This window comes from Thalassophryne amazonica, chromosome 17, assembly GCF_902500255.1.
Source record: "Thalassophryne amazonica chromosome 17, fThaAma1.1, whole genome shotgun sequence".
Lineage (NCBI taxonomy): Eukaryota > Metazoa > Chordata > Actinopteri > Batrachoidiformes > Batrachoididae > Thalassophryne > Thalassophryne amazonica.
This window is the reverse complement of record NC_047119.1, coordinates 50418692-50435228: the sequence shown is the minus strand read 5'-3', so window position 1 is coordinate 50435228 and position 16537 is coordinate 50418692. Positions and strand designations below refer to the sequence as shown.

At 40.5% G+C, this 16537-nt stretch overlaps 1 protein-coding gene across 3 annotated transcripts in view; it reads left to right on the top strand.

Annotated features, from left to right (window-relative positions):
- The window catches only part of whrna (whirlin a), a 397537-nt gene that overhangs the window by 282051 nt on the left and 98949 nt on the right, over window positions 1-16537 (top strand). For all 3 annotated transcript variants that reach the window (XM_034191661.1, XM_034191660.1, XM_034191659.1), the window contains exon 5: window positions 2120-2156. In XM_034191661.1, coding sequence (XP_034047552.1) covers window positions 2120-2156 — 37 coding nt within the window. The remainder of the gene's footprint in view (window positions 1-2119; window positions 2157-16537) is intronic.

Sequence of the window (16537 nt, the reverse complement as noted above, 5' to 3'; positions counted from 1 at the left end):
GGGTAATGAGGGGATGGCAGGGGGAGAGAAGCTGCAGAGAGGTGTGTAAGACTACAACTCTGCTTCCTGGTCCCAACCCTGGATAGTCACGGTTTGGAGGATTTAAGAAAATTGGCCAGATTTCTAGAAATGAGAGATGCTCCATCCAAAGTGGGATGGATGCCGTCTCTCCTAACAAGACCAGGTTTTCCCCAGAAGCTTTGCCAATTATCTATGAAGCCCACCTCATTTTTTGGACACCACTCACAGCCAGCAATTCAAGGAGAACATGCGGCTAAACATGTCACTCCCGGTCTGATTGGGGAGGAGCCCAGAGAAAACTACAGAGTCCGACATTGTTTTTGCAAAGTTACACACCGATTTAATGTTAATTTTAGTGACCTCCGATTGGCGTAACCGGGTGTCATTACTGCCGACGTGAATTACAATCTTACCAAATTTACGCTTAGCCTTAGCCAGCAGTTTCAAATTTCCTTCAATGTCGCCTGCTCTGGCCCCCGGAAGACAATTGACTATGGTTGCTGGTGTCGCTAACTTCACATTTCTCAAAACAGAGTCGCCAATAACCAGAGTTTGATCCTCGGCGGGGCTTCTGTTTAGGGCTACGCTTCCTCCTCACAGTCACCCAGTCGGCCTGCTTTCCCGGCTGCTCGGGATCTGCCACGGGGTAACTAACGGCGGCTAAGCTACCTTGGTCCGCACCGACTACAGGGGCCTGGCTAGCTGTAGAATTTTCCACGGTGCGGAGCCGAGTCTCCAATTCGCCCAGCCTGGCCTCCAAAGCTACGAACAAGCTACACTTATTACAAGTACCGTTACTGCTAAAGGAGGCCGAGGAATAACTAAACATTTCACACCCAGAGCAGAAAAGTGCGGGAGAGACAGGAGAAGCCGCCATGCTAAATCGGCTAAGAGCTAGTAGCTACGCTAAGCTAGCGGATTCCTAAAAACACGCAAAGTGAATAATGTGTAAATAATTTAGAGGTGATTCAGCAGAAGGAGTGCTTTAGTTAAGGCACGTAAAGATTACACTGGGAAACAAATCGTAATCTAGATAACTAGATCAATCTAACTGCACAGATTAAACAGCTAACAGATACAGAAAAACACCGCTGTGCTCCGGAACAGGAAGTGATACAATACCGCAGTGAGAGCCAACCACCAGGTTAGACACAACGTGGGTACAAAAGAAAAAAAAGAAAGAAAAGAAAAAGCCCTGTGCTTAATTGAATTTGAATTGTCAAACAGGTTTCCACTCTGAGTTTAATGAGGTGTTTCAAGTGGAACACTACTTTTTTTCCTGATGTAATAAAATATTTCTCCTGTTTCGAGCCCCGGAGGCATAACGTTTGGCTGCCACATTTAAAAGTGCGCTTTAAAGCCTAGACAGTTGAGAGTGTGAGGACACACGCTCCTGTTTCAAGAGTAGGGGCTGACAAAGAAATCGCTTTCAGATTGTTTACTTTGTATTTTTATGTGTCGGCAGCGAGTGACTGCACATTTGTCACTTTCTATCTCCAATGTTGATGTTTTGTCCTTTTTTTCGTGAAGCCTGACATGATGTTTCATCTAAAATGTTTTCATGCACTTCAAGTTTTTAGCCACAAAACACTGAAGTCATGATGAGGATTTTGAAAAAGTGCGAAATTCACACGTTCAGAATCTTTCTGTTTCTTTTGTCTTTATTTGAGCAACAGAAAGGTGATCTGTGACTTTACACTAGTATTTAACAGTAACCACGTGTATCTTTAACCAGCTCCTCTCAGTAGATCATCGGAATATCTCCTATATGAGCCCAGGTTTTGACCTTGACCTGTGTCTTTGACCTTTTACAGATCCCCACCCCGCCCCAAAATCAAATCACTTTGTACTTTGTTGACCCTTCATCATTTCTACTTTGGACCAAACAATTAGGGGTTGGGAGTACCCCTATGTGCACCACCGTGCACAAGTACAATAGATGAGATCAAGTAGCAGATTGGCCAAAAGGCTCTGGTACACACAAAGTGCAGTAATTACACAAACTGTGAGACAGCAAATGTTGCGTATTTTACACTCACATTTTGTGTGATTAATGTGGTGAAATTTCTGTATTTTCTTTCTCACTGATTGTCTGCAGCTTCTCGATGGACCAGGGAGCCGCTGCAGCAGGAAAGGTGAGATTCGTGTGTGTGTGTGTGTGTGTGTGTGTGTGTGTGTGTGTGTGTGTGTGTGTGTGTGTGTGTGTGTGTGTGTGTGTGTGTGTGTGTTCATTACACCTGCAGGTTTCAGCACCTTTATTGCTGCATGATCCATTTTGCATCCTGTATCTCATGTCTTTGGAAGACATAGTATGAATAAAATTCAACATTTTGCAACGTGGGTACAAAACCGAAACAATTACATGAGGAATGATCGTAACTGCCGGTGCCTAATATTTGCTGTAACTCTTTAGTACTTTTATGTGCTGTTTTTCAGATCATATTTCCCTGATGAGTTATTCACTTCTGAATCTTCCTGATTGTATGTTGTTGGCTAATGAACATTTTAATGTGCTTTTGGGATTAACATGATTAATCCAGATTAGTCTTTATTAAGCTTTTAATATACACTTTATAGTCCATGTGCCAGGGGGCCCACTCTAACCCCCCCCCCCCCGCACTCATAACAGTGTGAGGCCAGCTTTTTTGAGTCCCTTTGACTTTCTTGAACAATGGTCAATAAAAAAAAATTAAAAGGTTTCTTGCATGGACTTTGAGAACTGATATAGAGTAATTTTGGGGTGCTGATTACGAATCTGAGCTCAGATTTCCTCTATCACATCACTTTTTTTTTTTTGCAATCTGCATGTTCCGTATTGATGGATTATGCAAAAGTTGCTCATTCACTCAGGACTTTGACACCACTAATCATGAACAAAAGCAGCTTCAAAGCATAGTTTGTAAACCAGGTTCGCAAAATGTGAACAAAAGCCGTAATATTGTTTATGACGCTGAAGAAGTGTGCAAGACTGCAGCTTTTGCTTCAATGCTTGATACGAGAAATATATTTTTATATCTCAAAAATGTAAAAACTAATATCAGATTCAGCATCCCCAAATTACCCAAAATCCACTGAAAAACTCCATGCAAGAAAAATTGTGTTGACCAGTGTGATATATGATGCCTCCAAAAATATTTTGGGTTTAATACCCATTCCTGGTCATTTTCAAAATGTCTGCCGTCTGTACTGAAAACCCACGTTTTTGCTTATAACTTTGCTTCTATGACAGAACAGGATTTTGGTGTCTTTGCCTATATTTATGGCCACCAGCAATCCAATAAACCAACTACAACACTCTATCATGCTTCCTTCATCTTAAAATTTGAAATAATTTTAGTGAAGAAAATGGTATTTTCTATAAGGTTTCAAGAAACCACTCACATGGGAATTTTAAATCACATAGAAAAAGACAAAAAAAAGTTTAGATAATTTATTACACATTTCAATGAACTATAAACCACTTAAGTTGTGCCATGTACAATATTTGATTATCATAGAACATCAAAAGAATGGAAGTCCCTGAATCATAGCACACGAAACACCATCATTCTTCATTGAGCCAGAACAGTTCAAAAATCATGCAGTCAGTCACTGTCATCATCACTGTCACTTGACATGATGTATTCATCTATATCATTTTGTTCAATATCTCCATCAGAACTCATTTCATCTTCACTTTCAACAACATCATCTTCAGATATGACATCTTCTGCCACAACTGTTCCAACAAACCACAGTGGTGTCATTTTGCCATCTAAGGATTTCCATCCATGTCCATATGTGGCAGTATCCGTTGACTTCCAGATGCCTACCTAGTAGTTCACTCATCGGATGTGTTGATACAGTGACTTCTTGCATGGTGGGAACTGGCTGGGATCAGTGTTTCAGTCTGTGCTGATGGTGCCATCTAGTCCTCCACATGTCTCACTCAGAGCAGAATAACGTACTGCATCAACAATCTTGTGATGGGTTCTGACATAGACGGAACAGGTAAATCCCTCCAAGTCATTGACTAAACTCTGTGGAGGTTCCCACATGTGTCCTAATGGCAGTGGTGGGCACAGTTCAGATAATCCGATAACAGATAATTATCGAACATAACATTTTCATTATCGGATTATTTTTTTTAGGTAACTTTAAAAACCATTATCGGACTAATTATCTTCCAATAAATTGTTGTCTGATAACTTTTAGACTGATAATATAGTAAATAAAGCTGAAATTTAAAATGTAAAATCAGTTGAGCACCTACCTGTTAAAAGTTTCCTAACACATGTATAGTTCCACCCTCTCCAAACAGAAGAGAGCTGCTTCCAGGAGAAACCACTGTATCCTCTGCAGGCAAAGGAGAACTGGTCACAAAAAAAAATAGTAATTTCCTTTAACACCATACTGATATGCTGGCAATATCACCCAAGTCATCCAGAGGCATACATTTTTAACTTATGGTTCAAATTTTATCCAAACTAATTTTGGACAAGTTATTTAAAATTACTGTCATGTCTGAAGTTTTATAAAGTGAAAATATCAGCTATATGTTTTAGTTTTAAAGTAATGTGCTAATTTTTAAGGTTTTAGTGAGCACATGCTGTGCCCAGCAGTGTATTATGGGTAGGATAGGGTAATCTCAGTACGTTCACAACAGGACAAATGCATTTCAGTCACTCTGTTCAGGCTCCACGGACAACAGCATTAAACTCTAGTGCCTAAAACTCTCGTGAATATATTCTCTGGGTTTATAGACGTTATTGTATTTGCATTTGTTAAATTCCACGCATCTTAAATGTAGCAGACACGGATTATCTGGAATTTTGTTTTGGCAAGTTTTCAAGGCCTCTACTGCCATCTACTGGCCAGTAGTGTTCATGGCAGTTCATGGCAGTATTCGTCCTGAAGCTGAGCAGACACTGTATGATATTTTTAATCACAAGTTAAGTTTTTTCAAACTTAATTTACAAAACCTCTCGATGGGAGACATCAAAGTTTAAAAACAAAACGACAAAAAAAAAAAACATTACAAGACAGCTCTGTGGTGTTTGCACAGGCACAGTGCGAGCGGTTGGATGCTTGTAGCTCTTCAGCAGCAGGATACCCTCCCGACGGCTGACCAGAATAATATCAAACAGGTTTGATTTTCATTCGACCATATGATCGGCGATCAGGAGGTGGTCGTGAGATGTTAAATGCAGCTTGTTACTCCATGTACACTACACGATGCAGGACGCACGATTAACCTGAAACTCGGTCCAAAAAATTCTCGCACGAATGAAAAATCATCTGAAAAAGGGCCAAAACTCGCACAGTGTAAAGCCAACATTTATGTGTCAAGACAATATTGAGTGCACGTTTTACAATATAATAAAACGTGCGCACGGCACTAATAAAATAAACGCACATCCTCTCCACATGCAAAACATTTTGCGATGACACTTCCAGGGCTCCGTAAAAATGCCTGTTTTTCAAAAAAAAAAGGAATATTTTACAAAAGCACATTTATCTGTAAACACCAACACACGACACGTCACATTAACGTGTTGTTTACATAATGACTGACTCAACCAATCAGTGTTTAGCAGAGGCACTTTTACCCAGAATCCTTTGCGATCTGTGTTTGTTACAAAACCTCAGAATTAGTGCATTATTCAACATTAAAAGATATATGTTATATTTTAACTTTGTACAAATGACAGACTTAACATTAATGGAGTTATTCTGTCAGTATTCACACCAAACCATAAGTCAGCATGACTTTATTTTCCAAGACCTCCGCCTGACCAGAGCATTGTGATTGGTAGAGAGCTGGGCTCTCAGCTTGCTTCTGTGCTGTAAGCTGTGTAGTAAACAAGAACTTCCAGCAGGGGGCAGGATGTTCAAACATAGAAGTGCGGGCTCATTGTTTGGGTTGTTTGTCACTTTTGATGCTTCCAAAAGCGGTCGTGGTGTTAAAACTCAAATTAAGCTTATTACGTAGTAGTTGCAAATGTACCAGAGAAATACTGGAATTTATCGGTTATCTGTAACTTCCAATACATTTTTGGGTGGTTTGGGTTCAGTTATCTGATTATCTGTTATCGAAGTTAATTATTAGAGATGGGATTTTTGGCTCTTTGGGGGGATCCGGATCTTTATGGCTCGTTCCTTTCAAAGAGCCGTTCAAAAAACTGGCTCATATGGCTCTTTTTTTTAAAGTGTTTTAGGCTTAATTATTAATTTCCGCCATGTGCGCATTCGTGGTGGTGCATGCTGCAGCATGCATGCGCACTTTGCCATTACAATGCATTCTGGTTAGAAATTCCTAGTGCCATTTGTGACATAAATTGATAATTAAGCAGAGAGAGAGAGAGAGAGAGAGAGAGAAATGAAAAGGAAGGGAGAGAGATATTAACTACACAGATGTTTAAAGCAAATGGTGACTGGTTTCTAAACACAATTATGACAGAGGTTTTTTGGGGGGGAAAGCGCGAGCTGCATCGTCAGCAGCAAGCAGCGGAGTTTCTTTCATTCTTTTTTTTTTTTTATTTTATGTGCGCACGCGAGCGAATCGTCTGTCCAGAATATTTTAGTAATTAACTTCACAGATGTATAATAAAACAAATGGTGACTGGTTTCTAAACATAATTGACAGAGTTTTTGGGGGAAGAGCAAGCTGCAGTCCACAACAGGCAGCAGTTTCTTTCTTTTCTTTTTTTATTGTTGTTTACATGTGCACGCGTGAACGGGACAGGAGGTCCTCAAACTGGGTCCCGCAGAGGAGGAAAGACCGCTGAAAGCAGCTGTCATCCAGACGCAGCTCCTGCAGCAAATATACTGCAGGAAAAATACTCTCTGTATTGGGAGCTTTCCACAGCAACTCGCTCCGTGTGATCAAGGTCCGTCATGTTAACTTGACTCTGACAACCGGAGCCGGCGAGTGTAATGGAAGCTCTTCCTATTTGATGACGCACCAGGGCGAATTTTCGCAGCAAAAGCAGAGCGACACACCGGGCGAAGGAGACGCGTCCGTCGCCACGTGACCACGCAAATTTGTAGCGTCTGATCGCGCCCGGTGTGAACGCGGCATAACTCATTGTATACCATGGTGAAAATACACTGAAGGCTAAATGTATGCTGTTCTCGATTAATTCAGAAATTTACCTCAGCACCTCAATCCGTATGTGGGTGGCACAAGACTGGCCTGGCCTGACTCTGGGTGACTTTTTTTTCCCCTCACCGTGTGCGCATGTCGGCATGGCGCTGCTTATTTGTGCCACAAGAGCCCCCCTCCCCCCCTGCAGGAGAAGGCACATGCTGCTGATGCTGCCTGTGTGTCTCCCCCCGTAGCTGCTCTCTTTCTATGCGGGGGGAGCCACAGCCGCAAGCGCAACTGGATTATGTTCCTGGGAGCGTGTGAAACAAACACGCACGAAAAAAAAGAACGACAAAAAGAACGGCTCCCGCGCAGCCGCGACTCGGCTCCCTTCGTTCATATTAAAGAGCCGTTCAAAAGAATCGGCTTGTTCGCGAACGTCACAACACTATTAATTTTTTGGTTATCTGTGCCCACCACTGCCTAATGGTGAAAGGATTTCAATAAATTGGGGTGAGTTCTGGAAAAATTTGATTGGTCTTACTTTGGCAATTCCCTAGAAGGTTCTTGTTGTGTCACAGCGTGTGAATGCATGGATGCCCAACAGTGCAGTTCAAAATTATTGACCATATCCATAAGCCATCTGTGTGTAGGGATGGGTGACATCAATAGCCTTTTTGCTTAACAATTCCCTTATTGGTCTTTCAGTTTACATTTCGCCTGAGTGGCCATTGTTTTTGAAGGTGTTTATTGGGAAAATTGTAATTTTTATATTTTGATTGCAGAACTGCTGCTTCTGCAATCATAATGCCTTTTGGTGCTCAAACCTTCAGAATTAGCACATTACTTAGAAGATATGTGCCTTAGTTTCCCTTTGTAAAAATAACAGAGTTGCCATTATTATTGATAAACTGTCCAGAATTACTTTTTATTTTCTAAATGAAACCATGAGTGAAAAGGGCATTGCTTTTCATGTCTCCTGCCACATGTGTCATTGCATGTGTAAAGTAAGTGACACTTCCTTACAACAGCGGGCAGAGTGCATAAAGACAGAAGCTCTGGCTTGTTGTTTGTTTTGGTTTTGTGATCACCTTTGATTTTACTCAGAAGCCTTGGTGGTGGTTAAACTTGAAACTGCCTTATCAGTAGCCGACAGTGTCCTGAGTCAATACTAAAAGTTGACGGTTAGCTGTAACTTCCGCTAATTTTTTTAGCGGTTTATCGGTTTAGCGCTATAAAAACGTTTCAGCAGATTAGCGGTTATCGAAGCTAACTTTTTGGTTAACTGTGCCCACCACTGGTTTTCACCCATCTCTGATATGCATCAAAGTGGGTTAGTGTCCCAGTCAATCCAGCTCCACATCCACCTGATCTGCCAATTTAGCATGCTTCATAAATGTCTCCTTGATTGTTTTATCCACTGCACACCTGTTCCCTGTTATCATTGACCTTGCGACACTAATAGCACCTCCTTTCAATAGCTCAGTGGCACCTTGGTGTGACGCTTCAATATTTGCCAGAAATATAGACAAGAACGTCAGGTAACATGAGTAGTTGTGTCCATCAAAACTATAGAAGAGGTCTGCCATGTTGTAGAGACAATGCCCATACAGAGGAAGGTCATTTGTTTTAACAGCCTGAAGGAGATCCACTGTCAGCCAAACATTGTCCATGTAGTTTATCCAGAGTTGTGCTATTTTCCCCAGCTTGCCAGTTGCCACTTCCAACCTAAGAAGAAATAAGTATTTGGTAAGCACTCCATAGATGTAAACAGGGAAAACACTATCATGTTACCAGTGGTGGGCACACTTCCGATAATCCGATAACAGATAATTATCAAAGATAATGTTTTCATTATCAGATTATCTTTTTAGATAAATTTAAAAACCATCATCGGACTAATTATCTTCCGATGAATTACCATCCGATAACTTTTAGAACAATAACGTACTAAACTAAGCTGAACAGTGAAAAACATTTTCAAAACTGTTAAGACCTACCTGTTAAAAGTTTCCTAATAGGCATGTTGTTCTATCCTCTGCAAACAGAAACCACTCTATCGTCTGTATATGCAAAGGAGAACTGGTGACCAAAAAAAAAAAAGTCATTTCCTTTAACACCATACTAATATAATCGCAATGTCACCAAGTCATCCAGAGGCATACATGTTTAACTTATGGTTCATTTTAGACAAATTATTTAAAATTATTGTCATGTCTGAAGTTTATAAAGTGAAAATATCAGATATATGTTTTTGTTTTAAAGTAATGTGCTAATTTTTAAGGTTTTGTGAGCACATGCTGTGCCAGGCAGCAATGCATTATGGGTAGCATAAGGTAATCTCAGACGTTCACGACAGGACAAATGCATTTCAGACACTCTGTTCAGGGTCCACAGATAACAGCATTAAACTCTAGTGCCTAAAAATCTCGTGAATATATTCTCTGGGTTTATAGACGTTAGTGTATTTGCGTTTGTTAAATTCCACGCATCTTAAATGTAGCAGACACGGATTATCTGGAATTTTGTTTGACATTTTTTCAAGGCCGCTACTGCCATCTACTGGCCAGGCGTGTTCATGGCAGTATTAAACGTCTGGGTACATGGCTGCTCTCAAAGTGTTGGTATTGTCCATTGTCCAGGCACTTTTTGTGTGCATATATTTGTTAACTTTGTATTCTAAAACTACGGTTAGAAGTAATTCCAACTCCTTATCGGTGCACACGAACAAGGTTGGCGCCATGTTTTTAGTTTTTGTGGAAGTGACGACAAGAGAATAAGGCTCCTGATTGGATAGAATTTTAATCAGTACCGCCACCCAAAGGTTTGGCAGACTAATTACAACACATTTATACGGTTCGATGTGGATGGATTTTTTTTTTTTAAACGACGTAGTGTGGATGAAGTTGTTTCCCCAAACTGAAAGGGTAAGATATTCGGTTTTACAAATACCCGACAACGTGTGTACATGGCCTTATGTCTGTGAAAGGCACTATATAAATAAATTTACTTACTTACTTACTAATATTGAGTGCACATTTTACAACATCATAAAAGTTTTAAAACATGCAATTGCGATGACACTTCCAGGGCTCCGTAAAAATGCCTGTTTTTACAAATAAAAATGGAATATTTTACAAAAGCACATTTATCTTTAAACCAACACACAACACACGTCACATTAACGTGTTGGTTTACATAATGGATTACTGAACCAATCACTGTTTAGCACTTTTACCCAGAATGCTTTGCGGTCTGTTTTTGTTACAAAACCTCAGAATTAGTGCCTTATTCAACATTAAAAGATATATGTTATATTTTAACTTTGTACAAATGACAGAATTGACATTAATGGAGTTATTCTATCAGTATTTTCAAAAAACCATAAGTTAGTATGACTTTATTTTTCAAGACCTCCGCCTGACTGGAGTGTTAAAATTGATAGGGAGCTGGCCTTATGGCTGTTCTTGGTGTGCCTCTGTGGTGGGAGAGCTGTTGTAACCAAGAGCTTCCAGCAGGGGCAGAATGTTGAAAAAAAATTATTGATTAGTAAAGAGTTGATTTTGTGGGTGCTCTCAGGATTTGTCTGTGCTGTTTCCTGCAGGAGGCAGCATGGTCAAACATTCTTGGTTATTCTTTAGGTCTTTTACCGCTTTTGATGCTTTCAAAAATGATCATGTTAAAAATCAATTTCAGCTCTTTAGTAACTGCAAATGTCCCATAGACAACACCGGAATTTATCGATTATCTGTAACTTCCGTTACATTTTTGGGCGGTTTATCGGTTTATCTTTATCAAAGATAACTTTTCAGTTATCTTATTATCTGTTATCGAAGTTAATTTTTTGGTTATCTGTGCCCACCACTGCATGTTACATCGAATACTTGGTATCAAAAGAATAACACTGATGGCAATGTCCTCTTCTGCTTTGCATATTGAATTAAAGAACCACAGAAATAAAATGTGATAGCAACATTAACTGGGAATTCTTGAAGTTAAGTCACAATTTTAGCCTGAAAGTAAATCATTTAAAATTTGAGGATGAAAAAGCATGGTCGAGTGTGGCTTGCTAGTGCCCACAAACATAGGTAAAGGGGACTTTCATTCTTTTGATGTTCTATGATAATAAAGTATTGTACTTGGCACAACTCAAGTGGTTTATAGTTCATTGAAATCCCCATGCCAGTGGTTTCATGAAATGTTATAGAAAACACTATTTTTTCACTAAAATTATTTCAAGTTTTAAGATGAAAAAAGCATGATAGAGTGTTGTAGGATGGTTTATTGGCTTGGTCCACAAACACAGGTAAAGACACAAAAACCATGTCTCTATCTGTCCTAGAAGAAAAGTTATGAGCGAAAATATAATTTTTCAGTACTGACAGTGGCCATTTTGAAAATGGCCACTAATGGGTAATTGATCTGAAAAACCTTTGGTGGGCATCATATATTATTGTTCAATAATGTCTAAGGCAGTCAAAAAAGTTGCTCTCATAATGTTATGGTCGGGGGTGCACAGTGGACCCCCCTGGCCCATGGGCAATTAGGGAAGCAATCTGCTCCACTGGGTGTGTGCACATTTAATACGTTTTTTTTAGTTGCTGGTTGGGGAGCTGTGTGGGAAAAATCAGCCACTGCCTACCTGATGTGTCTGAACTTAAATGCAGCAGTGGAGCATCTAAGAGGTTTTATTCACTTGAGGATGTGCATCCTTCAGCTTGAGGGATGCAGCTCAACACCATAAAAAATATTTTGCAGCACATCTCAAGTTTGCAGCACAGCAGCAGGTCACTGGGCTGATTTTGACATCTCCAAAGTCCGTTATCTTCAAGCTAAACTTAAAGGCAAGTACCGCAAGTACCACAATGTTCAGGCTATAAATCGCACTGGAGTGTCAGTCACATCTGCCCATAAATGAATCATGAAGAAGGTAAAACCTACATAAATTGCCCTGTCTATAAATCACAATTATTTTTGAAACATGGCTTTACTGCTTCATGCAACAACAAGCAAAATGACTTTAATCACCGCATTAATTATTTATAAGGCAAACATGGTCAAATGCTAACAAGCTACTTAACGTTATTGTACGAGGCACAAAACACGAGTATACTGCTTCTTGTCGCTGCTGAACAGACCATTATAGGTGAATTAAATGTAATAAGTAAGTCTCTTTGTCTGCTCACTTGTTTTGGGGTCACTGCAGCAGATCGGAGGTGAATCTGCATGTTGATTTGGCACAAGTTTTACGCCAGATGCCCTTCCTGATGCAATTCCATATTACATGAATAATAGGTGGGGCTGAATCGTTTCACACATCTACCGTCATGTTTCAGATTCAGTGATTAACCCTCTGGGGTCTGAGGGCATTTTTTGGACAGTTCACTCACCTGGCATAAATGTTTTATTATTGCTGTTAACAGCTTTCCCTGCATCCCACAAGCAAGTTTTTTGTCTCTTTTTTTAGGACCTGAACCTGTACTTTCAAAATATATATGCTATAGTTGTGTTTTATAAGTGTAATAAAGGTTTACAATCAGAAATAAGAAAAGAAAAAGTAAAGCAGAAAATAATTTTCCACACACATTTATTCAAAACACACAGCAAACTATAATAAACTAGTAACACATCACTCCTAAAAACAATCTTTGGTGTGTCACGTGAGGTGAATCTGCCCTACGGTTGTATTTTGGAAAACCATGTGACGGTGAACCAATTCCAGTTGGACACTCACATTGCTCACGTCATCATACAGCTTCTATGAGTAGTACAAAGATGGTGAATGGTGGCTCGAAAGTCCGCGGCGTTAACGTTTCAGCAAAAAAAAAAAAGTAAGTTTCTATCTCATATCATTAAAAAGTTATTTATAATTTAGTAAAGCTTGGTCTCGGCTGTCGTGTACGACGGCGTCTGCCCCAGAGGGTTAAATCTTAGATCTTCAGCAAATGTATTTATAAAGAGAAACTGCATGAACTACACAAGTTTTTTTTTTTTCTAATGACAAGTTTATTCAATGAGGAGAAACAAATGCAAAAAAATTACTGTCGTAACTTAACTTTTGTTCAGCCTTTGTGGCCCGTCTTCATGAAATTAGATGCAAAAATGTTTAAATTGGCCCTATCCTGCAATGATAAAGAATCCTTAAAAAAAATTACTAGATCCAGATCATGTTCCGGATCATTACCAAAATTTAATGACTTCTAAGTTAGGCCAAGATACACCCCTGGTAAAAATTTCATTGAAATCCATTGAGGATTTTTTTTTGAGTAATCCTGCTAACAAACCAACCAACCAACCAACCAACGGATGCAATCGAAAACATAACCTCCTTGGCGGAGGTAAATATAATAGCTTTAACTGCCCTGTGATAGACTGGTGTCCTGTCCAGGGTGTACCTCGCCTCCAGTGTTACCAACTCCTCAGGAAGAAAAAGTAGCTATTGGCTGTCCTAAAAGTCACCAGAAGTCGCTAAATGATGTCATTGTGCAGTTTGCATGTTCTTTGCATAGTATGATGTCACAACAGATGTTGTAGGAAAAAACAAACATTGTGGGAGAGAGAATTGAATACATTTTCAACATTTTAATATTGTTTGGTAAATTCCATATTATTGGAAAGGAATTTACACAAACCTCTGGCTGAATTTGAACAATATATAAGCAGTATTAAGCTTATAGACTCTCCCACGTCATAATACTGCCACACTCTATAAGGAATTTTTTGAAGAGAATTAATGTTAAAGAATGCCCTTACCTTTGTTATGGTACAACTCCAATTCCAATGAAGTTGGGACGTTGTGTAAAATGTAAAGAAAAACAGAATACAATGATTTGCAAATCCTCTTCAACCTATATTCAATCCAATACACCACAAAGACAAGATATTTAATGTTCCAACTGATAAACTTTAGTTTTTGTGCAAAAATTTGCTCATTTTGAAATGGATGCCTGCAACACGTTTCAAAAAAGCTGGAACAGCGGTATGTTTACCACTGTGTTACATCACTTTTCCTTCTAACAACACTCAATAAGTGTTTGGGAACTGAGACTGACACTAATTGTGAGTGTCACAATTGGGTATAAAAGGAGCATCGCCAAAATTCTTAGGAGTGAGGTTTGCCATTCAGTGCGGGAACAGCCGCGGAGGCATGGCGCGTGCCTGTTTGAACGCGGAGGATTGTAGATAGCCCTCCACTCAGTGCTTTGCAATCGGACTCTATGGCTTTGCAGCAGCAGCAGCGAAGGTGGGGAGACCCACTGCCGCTCGGTGAGAACAGAGACTATAGATATGAGTTGCCAAACACCAGAAAAGTCTCCAGTGACACCAGGAAAAGTAACTAGATTTGTCGCTAGTTGCTTTTGAGAAAATACCGTATTTTCCGGACTATAAGTCGCACTTTTTTACATGTTTTGGCCGGGGGTGCGACCTATACTCCGGTGCGACTTATAAATGAAAAATATACCGGTAGGATCTCAATTAATTTACTGTAACAAAACAATTTTACGATTTTTAGTCGATCTATGTTTTAAAATGGCCACCGGAAAAGGAAATGCAATGCATCATGGGCACTGTAGTATGACGGCCATCCTATAGTTCACGCTGGTCGCGATAACCAATCAGAGAACAGAACTTTGGATGCGTATTCCTCACCTCACCCACAGCGTGTGAAGCTGACGAACTCGGTGCTTGCTGTTATTCCGGCTTGGCGAACAGAACAGCTTCAACCCTTGGATATCAATGTGAGCAGAGTGTTTAAGTTGACGCTGAGAGCTGCGTGGGAGCATTGGGTGAGCGACGGCGGAGGATTAGCGTGTGCACTTGGAAGGAGCTGGCGTCGATGATTGTGAAAAGCGTTTGAAGCAGACGAACATGGTGTTTATTCCGGGACGGCTAACAAGACAGCTTCAGCCCTTGGATATCAGTGTGAGCAGAGTTGACGCTGAGAGCTGCATGGGAGCACTGAGCGACGGCGGAGGATTAGCGTCTCCACTTGGAAGGAGCTGGATCGACAACGCTGGGTGGTCATGAGCTGCGCAGGTAGGCGCTGCATGGTTCGGCTCGCAATGTGGTCCGCAAAATACAAACAGGTAAAATGCAGCTCACGAGAGGGCACTCAAGGCTTGTGTAACTGTTCCTGCGACTTCTGACTACCATAGAAAAATAAAAATTTTAACGTTACTGATAACATAACAAGACAACGGAGAAGGCCCGAAAAATGCCACCAAAAAGAAAATCATACTCTGCAGATTACAAGTTGCGACTGGTGAAATATGCATCCGAAAACGGTAGCCGTCACAATATTATCATCTGAACTTTTCATGTTAACATACCTGTATGTCCATGGGACTTATAGTCCAGTGGACCTTATTTATGGTTTATTTTTCTTTATAATGGATAAAGTGGCTGGTGCGACTTATACTCCGGTGCGACTTATTTATAATGGATAAAGTGGCTGGTGCGACTTATACTCCGGTGCGACTTATACTCCGGAAAATACGGTAATTTGTCAAGAGAGTTTGGAAAGTCGCCAGATTTAGCGAGAAAGTTGCCAAGGTGGCAACACTGCCCACTTCACGCCCCCTGAGTGCTGGGATAGGCTCCGCCCCCGTAACCCTTAGTTGGAGTACGTGGGTATAGAAAATGGATGGATGGATTGAATATCTTTAACTTAGCTTGTCCTAGCTGACCTGTTGTTGTTGTTGTTGTCTCACGCAGTCTAAAGTGTTGAACCGAGTAGTGTTGAGCTGTGTTCATTGTTCATTTGTGACCTGCATCAGTGTGTAGCTGCAAACAAAATAGTCAATCTGGAATATTTTATCTCCTGATTCTGTATTACTGTCATTGGTTTTAAAGCAGGTGAACCAAGCTGATGCATGATTCAATCTGTTGTAATCAGAATGCTGCAGTCTGCAACTTGGGGAAAGATATCTCCTCATCCCAACACCCCCCCCCCCCCCCCCGCCCTCACAATCACAAATGACATCCCAGATAGTGAAGCGCATCATATTTGCCTTTGCTTCATTCTGTAGCTGATAAGATCCGTCTTCTGTGTGTATGAATAATTCAGTCTGTAGATATTTCACAGAGACGCTGTGTAGATATGAGCTCAGTGTGTGTTGACAGAAACACAATGGGCTGCATTCAAGTTGAAAGTCGGGAGAGTCTGTGAAACTTTCAAAGCACAGTGGATTCAAACGTTATCAGATCAACTCATAAAGCTAGTGTGGAGGATTTAGTGCCATCTAGTGGTGGGGTTTCAGACTGCATTATGCTGTCTTTTGATGGGGTTTCTTGCTGTTGGGGTCAGACATGGTAAGAACCTTGTGTGCTCCGTGGCCACTGCAGTCGCCAACAGGAACCCTGAAAACGAGACTGCTAATGGGGCTCTGGTGAAACAGGAAGTCCTCCACAGTGAATCAGGCAGAGCAGGTGATGGCTGGATAGAGATTT